Source organism: Martes martes (genome assembly GCF_963455335.1).
Source record: "Martes martes genome assembly, chromosome: 12".
Taxonomy (NCBI): Eukaryota; Metazoa; Chordata; class Mammalia; order Carnivora; family Mustelidae; genus Martes; species Martes martes.
This window is the reverse complement of record NC_137900.1, coordinates 76,655,843-76,671,725: the sequence shown is the minus strand read 5'-3', so window position 1 is coordinate 76,671,725 and position 15,883 is coordinate 76,655,843. Positions and strand designations below refer to the sequence as shown.

The 15,883-nt window shown below is 50.8% G+C and overlaps 1 protein-coding gene across 4 annotated transcripts in view; it reads right to left on the bottom strand.

Moving 5' to 3' along the window:
- The window catches only part of ZNF618 (zinc finger protein 618), a 176,253-nt gene that overhangs the window by 75,358 nt on the left and 85,012 nt on the right, over window positions 1–15,883 (bottom strand). For all 4 annotated transcript variants that reach the window (XM_080820669.1, XM_080820670.1, XM_080820667.1 and 1 more), the window contains exon 2: window positions 1,932–1,975. In XM_080820669.1, the coding sequence (XP_080676795.1) occupies window positions 1,932–1,975 (44 nt within the window). The remainder of the gene's footprint in view (window positions 1–1,931; window positions 1,976–15,883) is intronic.

Here is a 15,883-nt window from a genome sequence, read left to right as displayed (position 1 = left end):
CCCCGGAGAGAGACACAGGCACTGGGCAACTGCTCACCCCAGGCGTCCCTGCCAGCATTCATAGGCCCCAGCCTAGCAGCCCACCCCTCCTTCCCAGACTGCACCCCAGCCCTACATCACCCCCACTTCTTCTACCTCATTCAGGGTAGCTGTGCCATTAACTCTGAGCACTGCTAGAGGTTTCTGCTCATGGATGTGACACCCTAAGGGGAGAGCCAGCGAAAATGACACAAACATGTGGCATGAAGAAAGAGCATGAAGAACCCAGGAGGGACACAGGCCACAGGCCCTTTGAGGAGAGGTGCAGGGAAGGTTTCTCGGAGGTCAGGATGGAGTCAAGAAGGAAGATCAGAGAAAGAACATTCCAGGCAAAGGGAACAGCAGCTGCAAAGGCTCTCGGGCGATAGTCAGTTGAGGGCAGGGGCCGGCAAACCCCGGATTGTGTATTTATGTCTTATCTGTGTGCTTTCACACACACGGGCGGTGCGGAGGTCATCACAGAGACCTATGGCCTTCAAAGCGCATAATATTTACTATCTGGCCCTTCACAGGTAAAGCTGCTCGACCCCTGGTTTAGAGTGTTACATACACAGAAGGTCAAAGCGGCTAAGACAGACTGAGCAAGGGGGAGACTGATGCATGAGGAGGTCGGGGGAGGCAGGCTGCGCTGGGTGGGGTGGGTTTCAATGACCTCCAGCCGGGCTTGTCTGCCTCCATGCTGGGCACCTCCAATCTACCCTGCAAAGGGTTCCTGGGTGATCTTCCCAAAACACACAGCCAGACAGGTTCCTCTTTCTGAAAGAGCAATGGCTCCCTGTGGTTTCCCAAAGCACGTTCCAAGGAATACTTGCTCTGCGGTTGAACTTCAGTAAGAGGGCTCCTTGGTTAAGAAAGTTTGAGAAACACGGCATTCTCATCTCGGATGTCCTTAAGCACACACGTCAGCCCACGAAAGACTAAGAAGTCCCTCTGCAAAGAAATCTGTTGACTTTGTTTAACCTACTGTCCTTCAAACTTGCTTGGCCACAAACCTTTTTTCACCAAAATCTCTCAACATTCTGAAGAACTAGTGTTCATGGGCTACAGGGCAAATTCCTCTGCCTGGCCTCCATGCTCTGACCCCAACTCCAGTAGGTAATCCCAGAGTCCGTTCCAGAGTTCCAGATCTCGTGTGTGTGGCCTAGAGCGCCCTCTCTGGTCTGTCCCTTGCCTTCCTCTTGCCTCTGATACCCCCGATGCCCCCAGTAAAGGTCGTCTTGCTGCTCGGGCTCTGCCCTTCCTGAGCGAACAGTGGCGGGATCAGCGCTCGCATTTACCGAGTACCTGCCTGTGCCACCCACCATCGGCGGACAGCTACGGTGCGGCCCTATCCAGAGTCTCTTCCTGCCTTCTTTGGTAATGACAGCCCAGCTTTCCTTTAGGGGCTACCCCCCGCCCATCTCCTGCCAGCTCCCAGGGTGAGGACACAGCCCCACTGTGGCTCAGCAGAGTATCCCCTCCCCTTGCTGTGGGGTGACTGGTTCAGGGAGACGAGCACAGGACCCAAGCTGGGCCAATGAGTTCCAGACCAGGATGGGTCGGGCGGCTCGGGAGTTCACAACAGAGCAGCCGAGATGGGATTCGAGCCCAGTCCTTCTGCCTGCTCTTCTGCTTCTCCTCTAATTTACTGCCAACCTGAGTGCCCAAAGGCCTATCCGGGATCTAGTCGTCCTTGGTGCATCATTGGTGCTCAGCGAGGGTATCAGGAGGGCTAGAAAGTGCTGCCCATAACCGCACATCCTCTGGGAAAGTATGTATACTTCTCAGCCAAGGGAGCTGGCCTGGATCCCCCACCTCCTTCCAGGGAAGGCAAGGACCAGAGAGAGGTGGCTGTTGGTTGGGAAATGCGGAGAGGGAGGGGTACAACCGGAGGCAAGGGAAAGAGAGTGTACCTGCTTGCGGTGCTTTTCCTTCCGGCTGCACTGGCTCCGTCAGCCTGCAAGAGAAACCCAAAACACCTATATCAGCCAAGGGAGCGGAGCCCAGATTCTACCCATCGCTGCCCCACCACACTTCCCCTCAACACCAGTCTTCAGACAGAGAGGAGAGCTGGCCCAAGCCCCTGTTACATTCTTCCAGGCTGGGAAAATCTGCCCCTAGTGGTAAGAGGGAGTCAGGATACCCCCACCCCCTCACCCCACACGCCCCCATCCACCCCCCACCCGCCCCCAGAATTTGCTTGGCCCTTTAAATCTAGCAGAGCACCCACTGCCAACACAAACCCAGCAACCACAGGGCCCTGGGGACTCAGTGAAAAGTAAGTAACCAGCTAAATCTGAGATTGAATTGCACCATTTTTATTTTCATCTGGGATTTCCAATAAAACAGTAGCCGCAGATTTATTCCTACCAACCAGAGGGGGGAAAATCCTATTATGTTAAAATATTCTGTCCCCCAACCCTACTAGCAGGGAGAGACAAGAGAGTGCTGGTTCTTAATCTCTTTCACTTGGGGTTGGGGAGGAGGATGAGGAGATGTGGCTGACCCAATGAAAATTTCAGAAATCATACAATTCTGGGTCAGATGGACAGACTGAGGCCCTGGGCCAGGAAGGAGCTGCATGAAGTCTCAGGAGGACAGAATGACAAACACCTGGGGTTCCTGACCTCCCTGCCCAGGCCAGTGCTGGGGACCTCTGCTGCAGAGGCTGAATGAAGTAGGCCATGGACATGAAAGAACGCACAGGAAGAACGCACGGGTTGTAGCCGCTTTCCTTGGCTTTGTTAACGCATTTATAATAATAGTAATCACAGAATAACGCAGGTTCCAAACTCTGGCACACACGTGTTTCCAAATTCAGAATACTTCCAAGTTTAGAAAGGTAATGTAGCACATGTGCTCTGTATTTTGCAACAACCCCGGCAGGGTCTGGGCAGCCCCCCACCAACCCCAGACTCAAGCACGGTGGTATTTCTACAGTGAAACTCGTACAATCAGGCCCTATGGAGGATAAACGAAGACAGAATTAGTCTCTTCTCCCTTCAGGTCAAGTCCTGCCACCTCACCAGTCAAAAAAAATCTTTCTGTTTTCGAGTTTTGTGAATTTCAGCATTGCAGACCTAAAATAACGACAACAGCTACCTTTTGACGCAGGTTTTTGAGAAGTTACAAACTGGCAAAACCAGATGGCAGGCTTCAATTCAAACCGTCAATATGGAGAAATAAAAGAATTTCACCCACAGAAGGCCAGAATTCAGAGAGTGAAAGCAGCACTTAGTTCCACGCGACCACAGTCAGCTAGAGCTGCCAGTCCCCACCGCTCCCTCTTGCCTTATACCCAGCCCTCCGGCCTGGCTCCCAGAGGTATCCAGACTCCCTAACCTCCCCTGGGGTACCAGTGTATGCACATTTAAGGCTCCTTATTCAACCCTCCCAACGGGTCCCCCAACACACACAAGGAAGCAACGAGAAGTCAAAGAATTTTAAGTCACTTGTCCAACATTCCACAGCTACAAGCCCAGGTCTGGGTCACTCCAGGGCCCAGCTTCCTAAGCTCTGGAGTATTCTCTCTCCCATCAACATTCAGAACAGCCAGTCGGGAAATGAGGTAAACCCACAGCCCCCACTGCCCACAGGAGGGAAATGCAAAGATGAAGGACAAATAAGGAGGCAGAAATGTGAGGCCTGGGAGGGAAAAATTAATGGGATGCTGGTGTATTATTTCAGTGGCAGAAACAAGAAAGCGGAAAACGGTTTGCATATCATTTCACTGGGAGCAAAAGAACAGGATCAATTACAGCCTCCTTCCGACATCTTGCATTCCGCAAAACTTCTATGGAAAGTGAATGGGACGAAGTTGTTTTAATCTTCATATGGTTAAGAGGCAGAAGTGGTTGAGGGGTGGAGATTCTGCCCCAGAGAGCTTAAAGAAAATTTTAAAATCCCAAATGACCTCTCATCTTTCCCACTCAACTCTGGGCACGTATTTCTAGCATTTTGCACATATTTTCGCGGTGTTTGGTTTTTTTTGGCGGGGTGGGGGGGGTTCTCTTCCTTCCCAGTTTCACCCAGAATGGACTGCAGGCAGACAGGGAACACGGGGCTGGGGAGAAGAAAAGATGCTCCATCTCTGGCACAGCTAGGCACCGCCACCTACATTTCCTTTTTATTATGTTTGCGATGCTCTGCACTTCTTGCCACCAGTGGCAACACTGAGTTTTGTTTTCCACCGATTTTCATGAAACAAAGACAAAATGCTAAAAATGTTCAAACCTTTACCCAAACAAACCCTTGCACAGAAACTCAGGAGAAGCCATGGGAGAAATGGGGCTGCTGGCGGGAGGAGCCTCACCTGGGCAGGTGTGATATGCCCGGGGGTGGGGGTGGGGGTGGTTCCCAGCGGATCTGGGGAACTGATGCAGGTGGGTCTGTGCACGGGCAACAGGCTCAAGTGAGAGATGTCCACAACAGCATGTGTCCCCATCACAGCTCCCGTCGGTCAGGGCACATGGGCCTGGCTGAGTCCAGGCCCACTGTAGGACCAGGGACAGCCTCTCGGGCCCTCCCCACCCCCATGGAAGCCCACAGTGCCAAGGGCACCAACCTTCAGTTGCAGGGATCAACCTTCAGTTGAAAGGATCAGTGAGATGCCAGACCAGCTCTGTCTGTGTCCTCACAACTCCCTACCACTTGAATGAAGCTGACCCTCTGACGTGGCCATTTTCCCAGCAATTTCCTATGATTCAACCTAACCACAAACTCACCTTTACCCAGTGTAACCCGACCCGATTCCCAACTGGAACTCAAGTCAAACAGCACACGGTGAAGCATCAGACAAACAGTCTTGCGTCTGGAGCCCCCAACAGTCCTGCCATTTCCTAGCTATGGGGTTCTTGGCAAGCCACCTGCACACTCAAGGCCTCGGTCTTCCCGAGTGCAAAATGGCAATATGCCAATCCCTGGACCTATCTCCTGGGGCCACGAGGTAATGCATGTAGAAGTAACTAGTGTGGACTATGCTGATTGCACCGCAGATGGGTGGGAGGCGGGGCCGACCTTGCACTGCCCCAGGACTCTCCCCAGCCTGTCCCAGGGTCTGATCTAAATCCTGGGCTGCAGGTGCAGGTCGGCATCTCGTGGGTGTCCACCAGACCCCACAGCTCTGAGGCTTCTTCCAAAGGGCTGGTAGAAAGGAAGTCAAATACAGTGATACAGCCTATGTTAAGCACAGGCCAGCTATGTGTAGCAACGGCTTAAGCAATGGAAACGCGGCAGTGGCTTCCACTGGACCATGGGCTCCCACGGACACAGCTCTGCCTGGTTCTGTCCGTGTCTCACCGGGGGCAGGCTCCTTCCTTTCCCAGGACACGAGGTTCTCGCTGGTAAAAACTAGACGAGAAGCACGAGAGTTAAATCAGATCCTCTCCTGCTGCCTGTGGAAGTGACCCAACCTTAACCAAACCCCACTATGGCGAGTGAAATGGGGCGTGGCACAGTGGGCCCATGAGAAACCCTCTCCCTCAAGCCTACAATGCAGGGGGAGGGTACAGGCATCCACTTCCCCAGCTCCCCGTAAGGGCATCGGCCCCCCTTTGCCAGCCCCATCCATCCCTCCTCCACCAGTTTCTCTGTAGGACCCGGGCAAAGCTATTTTTGGTTTCATTCGACCCTCCTCTTCCCTCCCAAATGAATGTTAAGTTGTTCTTTTCCATTCTCTTATTAAGGATTTTCTTGGAAAGAAAATATTATTCCAAACCCAGAAATTTTATTTCTGAATTTGTGCAAATGTAAGTTGTAGGACATTAGCTGCATTTCACATTTTGTGCAAATGGCAGAAACAGGCAATTCGTGTGCTACGGGATGGGGGCTGGCCAACGATTTCGATAAAATAAACCCTTTTTTAATTTAAATGCTAATGCACTGAATTAAAATTTAATAACTGAGGAAATTGAAAAGCCGAGCAGGAATATTGGAAATAAATCCAAGCAGAAACAGCTGAAATTAAAAATTCTAGAGAGTGGGAGGATAGCAGCTAAGCTGTCTTATATGATTACATTTTTTTTTTTTCAGAATGAAGCAAAAAAAAAAAAAAAAAAATCCTATCTCTCGCTGGCTCTAGGGCAGTAAATCCACAGTGCTGTGATTTATTGCTCAATTTTCCTGAGGGAAAAAGGCTTTCTTTCATGCTGAAATATTTCATAAATTTCAAGCCAGCATAAATTCTTAATTTAAAAGTTATGGAGGTCACATTTAGTGCACTGGTACGGTTCCAAAATCTTAAAGCAATAGCAGCGACCAACAAAATTTTTTTAAAAATCAAAAAAAAAAAAAAGGCAAAAAGGAGGGGTAGAATTGGTTTTTTTTTTTTCTTTTTTTCATTTTGGTTTTAATTCACGAGTCGAAATTTCATTATTAAAGATCCCTCCTGGATGGATGGAACCCAAGCACATGGGGAACTGGTATGTGTTTGGAAATCTGCTGCAAAAGATGAAGAGATAAAGATTTAATTCAATTATAAAAGGGCTTTTTTTTTTTTTTTTAAGCCACTTGAGGAATTTCTGGTAAAAATTTCCTCCCTTCGCTGCCTGGGAAGGGGTGAGGGTGGGGGAGGGTGGCCAATGTAATTGCTTCTCTTAGATCTCCAATCTTTTGTGCACACTGATATATTCATTTGTTATACAGCTGTTCAGCGGCGGAAAGAATGCTGGGGCGCCCATAATTCTAAGCAAATCAATCAAAAATTAATGATTTGTCATGCTTGCACAATGGAGGAAAACAGCTCCTTGGGTCCTGGCTGCCTGATCTCGAAGAATGAAATGCCTTTCTGCGATAAGAGAACCAAGCCAGAGGCTCAGCGAGGCTGAGGTGCCCCTGTGAAGGTGGGTGCTCATGGTCCCCTGAGCTCTCAGAGGACGGAGGAGGACCACCATCTTGAAGAGAACATCTACAAGATGGTGCCTTGGCCAGTCAAGCCCAGGAGAGACCAAGCGAAGCACATTTCCATGGAGGTATACTTAGGATCTTGCCTTCTCCCTCCCCCACTGCAATGCAAAAATTGCTTCCTCTTGGGACACATCAGTGACTCCCCCAGCTCCCCAGCCAGATTTGACATGCCTCTGTTCACTGTTCCCCCACCACTCTTAACCCACCACCACCAGCACTTTTCACCAACTCTATGGGATGGGGACCACAGTTCCTCGAGCACCTATGTGCCCCCAGGCCATGTGCTCCTCCTGGACAAAGACCACACCCCACACATGGCTGTGACTCCAGCACCCAGCTTGGGGCCCGCCATGCAGCAAATCTTCAGCAAACAGGGTTGACTCCATTACTCATTATTTCTCGGGAAACACGGATAACAAAGTTCCTTACATGCATTATGAACTACACTGGCAACCAGGATGAAAGAGAACAACTGATCTTAGATAATCAATACTCCTTTATTCATTCAACAAACATTCCCTGAAAAACCTACTGTACTCAGCTTTGGATGGACAGCCTCAAATCCACTGGGGGACAGTTCCAAACCCCCAATATTTACTGCTTCTTGGCTTCTCTCCAACCTCGGAAGGAAAGAGTGAATGTGAACCCACAGGAGAAGTTCCCTGCATGCTCAAATGCCTTTCAGGTCTTTTATTCTTTCTTAAGTCACATGAATGCTATTTTCACAAGGCTCAAATGCATATTACTCCAAACTATGCCTGTGCAAGTCATACATACGTATGTTTGAATATAAAAATACCATCTTATATTACCAACATGTACAACTGATCCTGTAGGAAGATGCTTAGCCTCAGCAGTGAGGGAGGCCAAGGGCACTCACCTGGAGGCCTGCAGGAGGCACTGAACCTGTTGGATGCACCTGCCAGAGCCGTGGACTCCACCCAGAGGGTCACTCTGTCTCCTCCTCTTCACTGAGGACGGGAAAAGCAGGCCCAAACAACTGGAGCCTCATCTGCAAACCCCTTTCCTTTCCAACAGCCAGTGGATCCCCAAAACTGAACTTGAACTTTCTATCCCACTGAGGCACAAGACTCAAATCAGGGAGAGTCATTCACTCATCCCAAAAGTATTTAATGAGCTGCTTCTACACACGAGACACTGTTCTGGGCAGCTGGGCCATATATTCCTGCCCTCAAAGCGATTACATTCAACTTGGGGGAGAGAGCAGCATCAGGTAGAATAAATGAGTAAAATATATCCTATGCCAGAAAGTTATCAGTTCTGTGAGGGGAAGACAGAACGGGAAGGGGAATCAGAGTGCAGGCGCAAGGGAGGAGCCACAGGCTGCAATTTTAATCAGGTGATCAGAGCAGGTGTCATTAGGCAAACAATGGAAGGGAAGGGAGTTGGTGTCTGGGGGAAAAGGGAATGGCCAGTGCAAAGACCCAAGGGCAGGAGTGTGTGCCTGGTGTGCTCCAGGGACAGGAAGCATTTCAGGAGTGAGGAGAAGGGAGGAGGTAAGGGAGGCCACTGAAGGTCTTTGGCTCATATCCTTGAAAGTCAACGGAAGGTTTTGGCACACTGCCATAATTTGACTTCCATTTTAAAAAAGATCCTGGGGCGCCTGGGTGGCTCAGTGGGTTAAAGCCTCTGCCTTCGGCTCAGGTCGTGATCCCGGGGTCCTGGGATCGAGCCCCGCATCGGGCTCTCTGCTCGGCGGGGAGCCTGCTTCCCTTCCTCTCTCTCTCTGGCTGCCTCTCTGCCTATCTGTGATCTCTGTCAAATAACTAAAATAAAAAATCTTTTAAAAAATAAACAAACAGGGACGCCTGGGTGGCTCGGTTGGTTGAACAGCTGCCTTCGGCTCAGGTCATGATCCCAGCGTCCAGGGATCGAGTCCCACATCGGGCTCCTTGCTCAGCGGGGGGCCTGCTTCTCCCTCAGCCTCTGCCTGCCACTCTGTCTGCCTGTGCTCCTCTCTCTCTCTCTCTCTCTGACAAATAAAATCTTTAAAAAAAAAATAAATAAATAAACAAACAAACAAATAAATACGAGATCCTTTCTGGCTGCTCTGCAGAGAATGGACCAGAGGCAAGGGTGAAAGTAGGCAGGAGGAGGTCAATTAGGAGGTCACAGTCATGGCCCAGGTCAAAGATGAAGGGGCTGGGACCAAGAGGGTGAGGAAATGGCTTCTGACTATGCTGGAAGGTAGAACCAACAGGACCTGGGCTGTGACAGCAAGTAAGAGTGAGGGAAGACTTGAGAAACCTTCGGCCTCCGCACCAAGAAAAAAGGACCTGTATCTTTCTGGCACACGAGAAGATAAAAGTCACTGGAACAGCACCTTCCATGGATTGTCACACCACATCAAATCCTCCCAATAATGCTGCGAAGGAGACGCTGAAGCTTATGCACCCCTCTTCGACCAAGAATCAGCCAACCACCCAGAGGGGCCCAGTGACTTGCCCAAGGACACAAAGAAGGTCAGTGGCTTGGCCACGGCTCACACATCTTCTCACCCAAGTCAATGAATGGCCATTTCCTCTACACGCTTGGCCCTTGTTGCCTGGAAGACACAGTCAATCCTGGTCCCGAACAATGGAGGTGAACTTGGCCTACTGACCCATCCAGCCCCAACTCCAGCACAGGCCGCCCCTGCTTTTTGTTCACTGGGTCTTCTTGGAAAAGACCTATTAAGGGTGATTCTGCCAAGGCCAAACAATAGCTTTGCATGTTACAAAGAGGATCCCACTCCCGGGAAACTAAGTACATCATAAATTCCCTAAGTAGACCTTGTTTCTCAGATCACCTTTGGTGATACGTCTCTAGCACGTGGTGCTTCATTTTTAATTCTGCTTTCCACCCAAACGTGGTTACTCAAAGCCGCAGACAGCTCAGGGGTCCCAGCGGAGGTGGTGCTGCTGGAGAAGACCCGGAGTCAGACGTGGGTACTTCAACGGGTCTTCATACCTTGCACAGTAGAGGTGTGATTCTGAGAGGGGCCATGGGGGGAACATGCATCTCAAAAATGGTTCCTCGTCATTCACCCAAACACTACCTGCTAAGTGCCTACTGTGTGCTGGACACCAGAGCTGTTACTGGGAACACAACAGCAGCAAGAAGAGTGGGGGAGACGGGCAGTGATTACTTAATTATTTCACGCTATCGATTTATAATTACCAACTGAGATCTGTGCACTCAAGAGGAAGGCCTAGACTCCGCAAGCATCTTTGACAACAGGATCCAAGGAAGCTGTAGGGTCAGGAAGAGCTTCCGAAGGGAAGGATGCTAGAACAGGGCACACGGAGCTCCTGCTCAGCTCAGTGGGGAAGGCATGGTCTAGATGCAAACAAAGCTATGAGCTGGGTGTCAGGGAGCAAAGAGAAGGGCACCATCTGGCCCAGCAGCGAAGCCTGGGTCCCTGAAGCCAGCAGGGCCTCAGCCTTCTCTGAAGGCCTTTTCCTCTGGAGGAAGGGACCAGCCCACTGACAGGCCCAGGCTCTGATCAGACCCCAGATCAGAGCCCAGAAGCCAAGGAGGCCCAGACATACCATCAACTAGCCAAGTTTCCAACGGCAAGGGAAAACAAAGGGATATGACCAGTGTCTTTATTCCTCTTGGTTACAATGCCCCCCCCCCCCGCCCTCCCCAAGTCCCCGCTGTCAGAGATCAAGTGTCAAGACATAAATCAGGCTTCCTAGGGATGGAACCAGCACCATTCGGTCAGTTTCTCAGGCATTGCAGGTGCAGGCAGGACCTTCCCTCTTTGGGGGACAGACTGGAGCAGGACCCTAATGCTGACATCATCACCAGCACCACCACCACAGTCATGACCATCTCTGTCATACCATCCACAGCTGGGGATTACGGAGCACCTGCAAACCAGGCACAGGACTTGGGGCTTTACCCCAAGGCTCCACGGGCTGTCCTGATGGCTCGTGCACCTCTTGAAGCCACCACTGGCTACAGGCTGGAGGCAGGGAGGCCAGCATGGAGGCCACTGTCATCTTCCAGGAAAGAGATGCTCTAGAATGAAGGGCTGCTGGAAGCACCAAAGATCACCAAGAAGAGCACCCGGGACAGAGCCGGCATGCAGCAGTCACTCAATAAATGGCAGGTTTCAAAACAGACAAATAACGGCACCTGTGGAAAAACTCATCTTAGGCCGTGAGCAGAAACGACCTGGTCTCCTCTGGGCACCTGGGAGACACAGAAGTGAGAGATGAAGCTACCTCCATACCCCGGGCCTGACTCGGGGCCCTGAGCAGGAGGGTGGCGTCCTGACCTCAGGCAGGAGGGGCGGTGCCCTCCCCTAGGCTGCTGTGCAGGACTTGCCGCCCAGACCCCAAGCCTCCATCTCGTCCCCAGGTGCCTGATGCCGGCACGGTTGGAGCCCAGAGGCCACACGTGCCTCTCCAGGGTCCAGGAAAACTCCTGGGAGTTTCACGTACATAAATTCTATCCTCCCACCTGCACTAGATCACAACGGGTTCTCAGGCTGCGTCCAAAATGGTGAGGCTGTTCCTGGGGTCAGGCCCCGCAATGTTATTGGTTTGGGGTGTTTTTAAAAAATTTTTATATTAAAATAATTCTAACAGAGTAACAGAGCAACTATGAGGAGTTCCCTCCCACCTCTCACCCAACTTCAGGCACGGGAGAGACATGGTCAGAATTGTGTCTGCGAAAGGCCTGCTGGAGGGGGCAACACAAAGCCGTGAAGACCAGTTAAAGGCTGATGCCAGCGTCCCAGGAGGGTCAGCTGAGGCCGGACCAGCAGTCAAAACCCTTAGGCCCCAAGAATAAATCGTGAAGGCCACCAGCAGCGGCACAAGTCAGGTGGGGCATAAGTCCTGCCACTTGCCAGGGGGACCTTGGCCTCTCAGTGAGCTGACCTCTCAGTGCCTCGGTTCCTTCCTCTGTAAAATGGGAGTGATGCCGATGACCGCCTCAGGGGCTGCCATGCAGATGACATGGGCTCATCAGTCACATGCCTGGGCAGAGCCTTCAGGGACACATGGTGCTGGCCTGTATGGTTCGCCCAGCTTGAAGGGCCTCCGACAGAGAGAATATCAAGCAACCCCAGAGCACCCAGCATCTACTGAGCACCTCCTGTATGCCAGCCATGGGCTCAGGCACTGGGTATACCACCCCAGTGAATCTCCTCGATCACCCTGGGTGGGAGGGATGGTCCCCAGTCCTGCAGTCCAGGTCCCAGATGCTTGGAGAGCGCAGGGATCAGCTGGAAAGAGGCTCGGCCAGGGATCCAAGCCCAACACTGTGATTCCAAGTCCATGTTCTCAAACCCTATGCCATGCTGTGGCCAAGGCCCAGCGGGGTGACCTTGGCGAGCGATTTTTCCATCTTTAAGAGTGGACACGCTCCTCTGCGTGCATGAATGCTACTCTGTTTGTTTTCTTTCCAAAAAAGAAACGCGTCTCAGTTCTTTACAGTCACACACTTAATCTCTCAATTTACAAAAGAGCGAGTCATGTGACTGGATTCCACAAAAATTCTCTCTCCAGGTTTATGATTTTACAGAAAACTCCAGGGAAAACCGCCTGGAGCGAGTTAAAACCAGATCAGCCATAAACCATGTCCTGGTACAGCCTCACCAAGCCAAGACTCAGATTACTCATTAAATATGTGATAAATATTCGCTTCAGATCAGCAGGAAGTTGGGGGCGGGGGGGGGGGACTTTTTTGCTTCACAAGGGGGAAAAAACCTATTATAAACAGAGAAAGTTACGAGCTCTAAATTAGTGAAACTAGAATTGGGGGAGGGGGGTTGAAAGTCACCCCCCTTAGGTATTTTTAAGTAAGGCCGTAAAGAAAAAGGCTACTCCTCAAGTCTCTTTGAGGAGATCACAGTAAAGGGCCTGGGCCTCCTGTGACATGGCCACGGTGACGCCACCATGCCCAGACAGGGAATAGCAGCTACATCCCCATTCCAGGAGACCCCTTCCTCTGACAGCTGCCACAGACAAATTCTGCCCGCCCCCCCCCACCCCGCATCCCCCTCCGTCCGCCCACCTGCCCAGCGAGGCTGCTGGACAGAGGGCCTCTCAGAAACCTTTCAGCTCTGCCATCTGGAGTCAGGCAGCCTGGGTTCAAATTCTGCCCCAAAGCAACTCTGAAACTGGGCTCAAGAAACATCACCCCTCAGCCTCAGTTTCCCCCGATGTAAAAGAGAGGGGAAATTCCCATGAAACACCACTGCTGGGCGGATAAAATGGTGGAAAGTCCATCCCGTGCTCAGCTAGTGCTGAACAATGCTACATGAGCCACAGATCTGGAGGAGGTCAGTGTGGTTACCCTGATGGTGGGGAGTAAAATTAATACATTTAAAAAACAAAGAAACCCAAACATATTCTGATCCCTCCAGAGGGGTATACTCGGGACAGTATCTCCCCCCAGAGAATCTGGAGCTGGATGGCCGGGGTTCAAGCCCGCACTCCACCACTTCTAAGCCATGTGCTACTGGGGAAGTCACTTACCCCTAAGACTCAGTTTCTTCATCTGTCAAATGGGGATAATGACAGTACACAGTGCACAAGGTTGCGAAGGGCTGAATCAGTTAACATTTATAAAGCTCTCAAAACAATGCCTGGTACATAGTAAAAGCTCTATAAATAGTTATAATTAAAATGAATTATCATTTATTGAACTTTAGCTATATAATTATCTTTCATTCAAATTCAGGCAAGTCCTGTTTTCCTGAGCCTCAGTTTCCCTACCTATCAATTGGAGGATTTTGACCTGATGGGCTCTGAGGACCCTCCTAAGTTCTGAAATCTGCTGATTCCTGTGTTTCTTCTGTCTTTGATCATGCGGTCTCACCGCCCAGACTGTGGTCTACTGAGCCGCTGGGTCCCAGGCCCTGCCCCACAAAGACTTCCCAGACCACAAAGACAACCTCCTGGAGCACCAAGTGCGTGCCTGACCACACCTACAAACACACCACGCTCTGCCTCTTTGTTCCCAATCAAACTGCAACATTTCGGGCTTCTCCCTGGCTCCATAGCTCCCAGACCTCTGCTGCATACAGAAGGGGCTTAATAAAGGTCAGTCAGTTGGTTTAAAACCTAAAGGAACTTGCTGCCAATACTTAGACAACCATGGTGATGAATGGGGCCTCGGGACTCATCTAGCCCAAGAATGGCAAACAGGCTGTATTTTCAGTGCCAAGTATGATCAGTCACTAGTGGCCCCCTGGGGCAATGTGTTGAGAAGGATTCTGGGGCCACATCAGAGCTCAGCCAGAGAGTGCTGTGATTGATTATTGATGTCTGCGGTGAGTACAGTAAAGCTGGGGATGGCAGTGTGCTTGCTCCCCCTGAACTACTCCAATATCCTCCCTTTATAGAGAACCCCAGGTCTCCTGACCCCCAAAGCACCCTCTATCCAGTCACCACATTCTGAAAGAGGAACTATGGCCTTTCAAAATTCAGTGTAAGGGACACGAAAGAAGATAGAAGATCAGAGACAAAAGAAACCCCCAAGAAACAAAAAAACCTGCATAAAACACTGGACTCACTTTGGTTGTGAAACAAGACTAATTACAGAAGGGCAAAGTAGATGCCCTAAGAAAGACTTTACTCTTTTTAAAAAAGAAAAGTCTGGAACTCTTGCTCAAAGTAGAAATCTTACAAATTCCTATTGCAAAATAACTCCAGGTCAGCCAACCACAATCTCTATAAATATATCACCAGATCAACAGCCCAAGCAAATAGGGGGAGGGGGAGAATGACTGCATGAATTTTTTAAAAGTCAAATAGTCCCTCTTGTAGTTGGACAGGAAGGAGTTCACCCATTTTCCTGTAAAATGAGAGGCCCAGGAAGAAAGGAAAGGTTTTAATTCCTCACATCCCAATGGGTGCCTACTGAGAAATCTACACAGCCAAATTATTTTGAAATTATTCTAATTCTGTTTTCTCTGCAGGGGGAAAAAAAATCTGGTACCCTGAATTCATCAGGGCAGCCATGATCTTACAACGGCTCCCATGGGACTATTCAGCGGCGGGGGGGCGGGGGGGGCAGCCAAATGCTCTAATGGGCCTGATCTGGGGCGGGGGGGGGGCAGTAATGCCCTACAGGGTATGGACCAGGAAAAGACAAGCCAATCTAGGTACTTAAAACGGAGGCAATTTAATACAGGGATCTGAGGACACAGGTGATGAATGGGCTGAGATCAAATGGGGGACAGGAAGGCAACCAAGGAGCCTGGAGAGAAAGAAAGGGAAGAGATGGTATTACCAGAAGCTGGGGCTGTTCAGCAAGGGCTAATGGGAGTTTTCTGCTTACACAGAAAACACTGTGAGAGGCAAGAATGAGTGGGGACAAACACCCTGGGCTCATCCCTTGTTCCCACCTTCCAATCTCCCGGCTGGGCATCCTTCTGGCTCAACGACTAGAAGGCCAGAGGACAAGGGCACCCAGGAAACGCAAGTCCTTGTCAATCAGAGCACAGCAGGGGAGCGACAGGGACAGAGCTCAGATCAGGACGCTCCAGGAGGACACAACCACGTGGTGGCAGTGTCCTGCGCAGCTCACCGGGGTCCCCCACCCCCCACCCGAGTTTAGCTTCCCTGTAGGGGCTGTAACTTCCTGAACTGTGTCCTCTTCCACACCAGCCAGCAATCATGGCTGAGACCTGATGGGACCCTGGAAGTCTGAGAAATGGACGTCTGGCCACCAGGTCCCAGTCTCCCATCATGTGGGATGTCTGGATGGCCTTCCTGCATACTTTTGCATCCGGCCTTTGCTCAGCATCTATAATGGAAGGCAAATTCATAATCTGAAGGCTACTTGTTCCCAATCCATCGGTCAGAAGACCCAAGCACCCAGGAGACAATCCAGAAGCATCTCCTGACCAGATCTGCAAGACTACGTTCACAGGGGTCAGCAGTGGAGTCTCTGCGGTACGGAAGCGTGATGCCAACTAGCGGGCTGAGATGGAAATGCT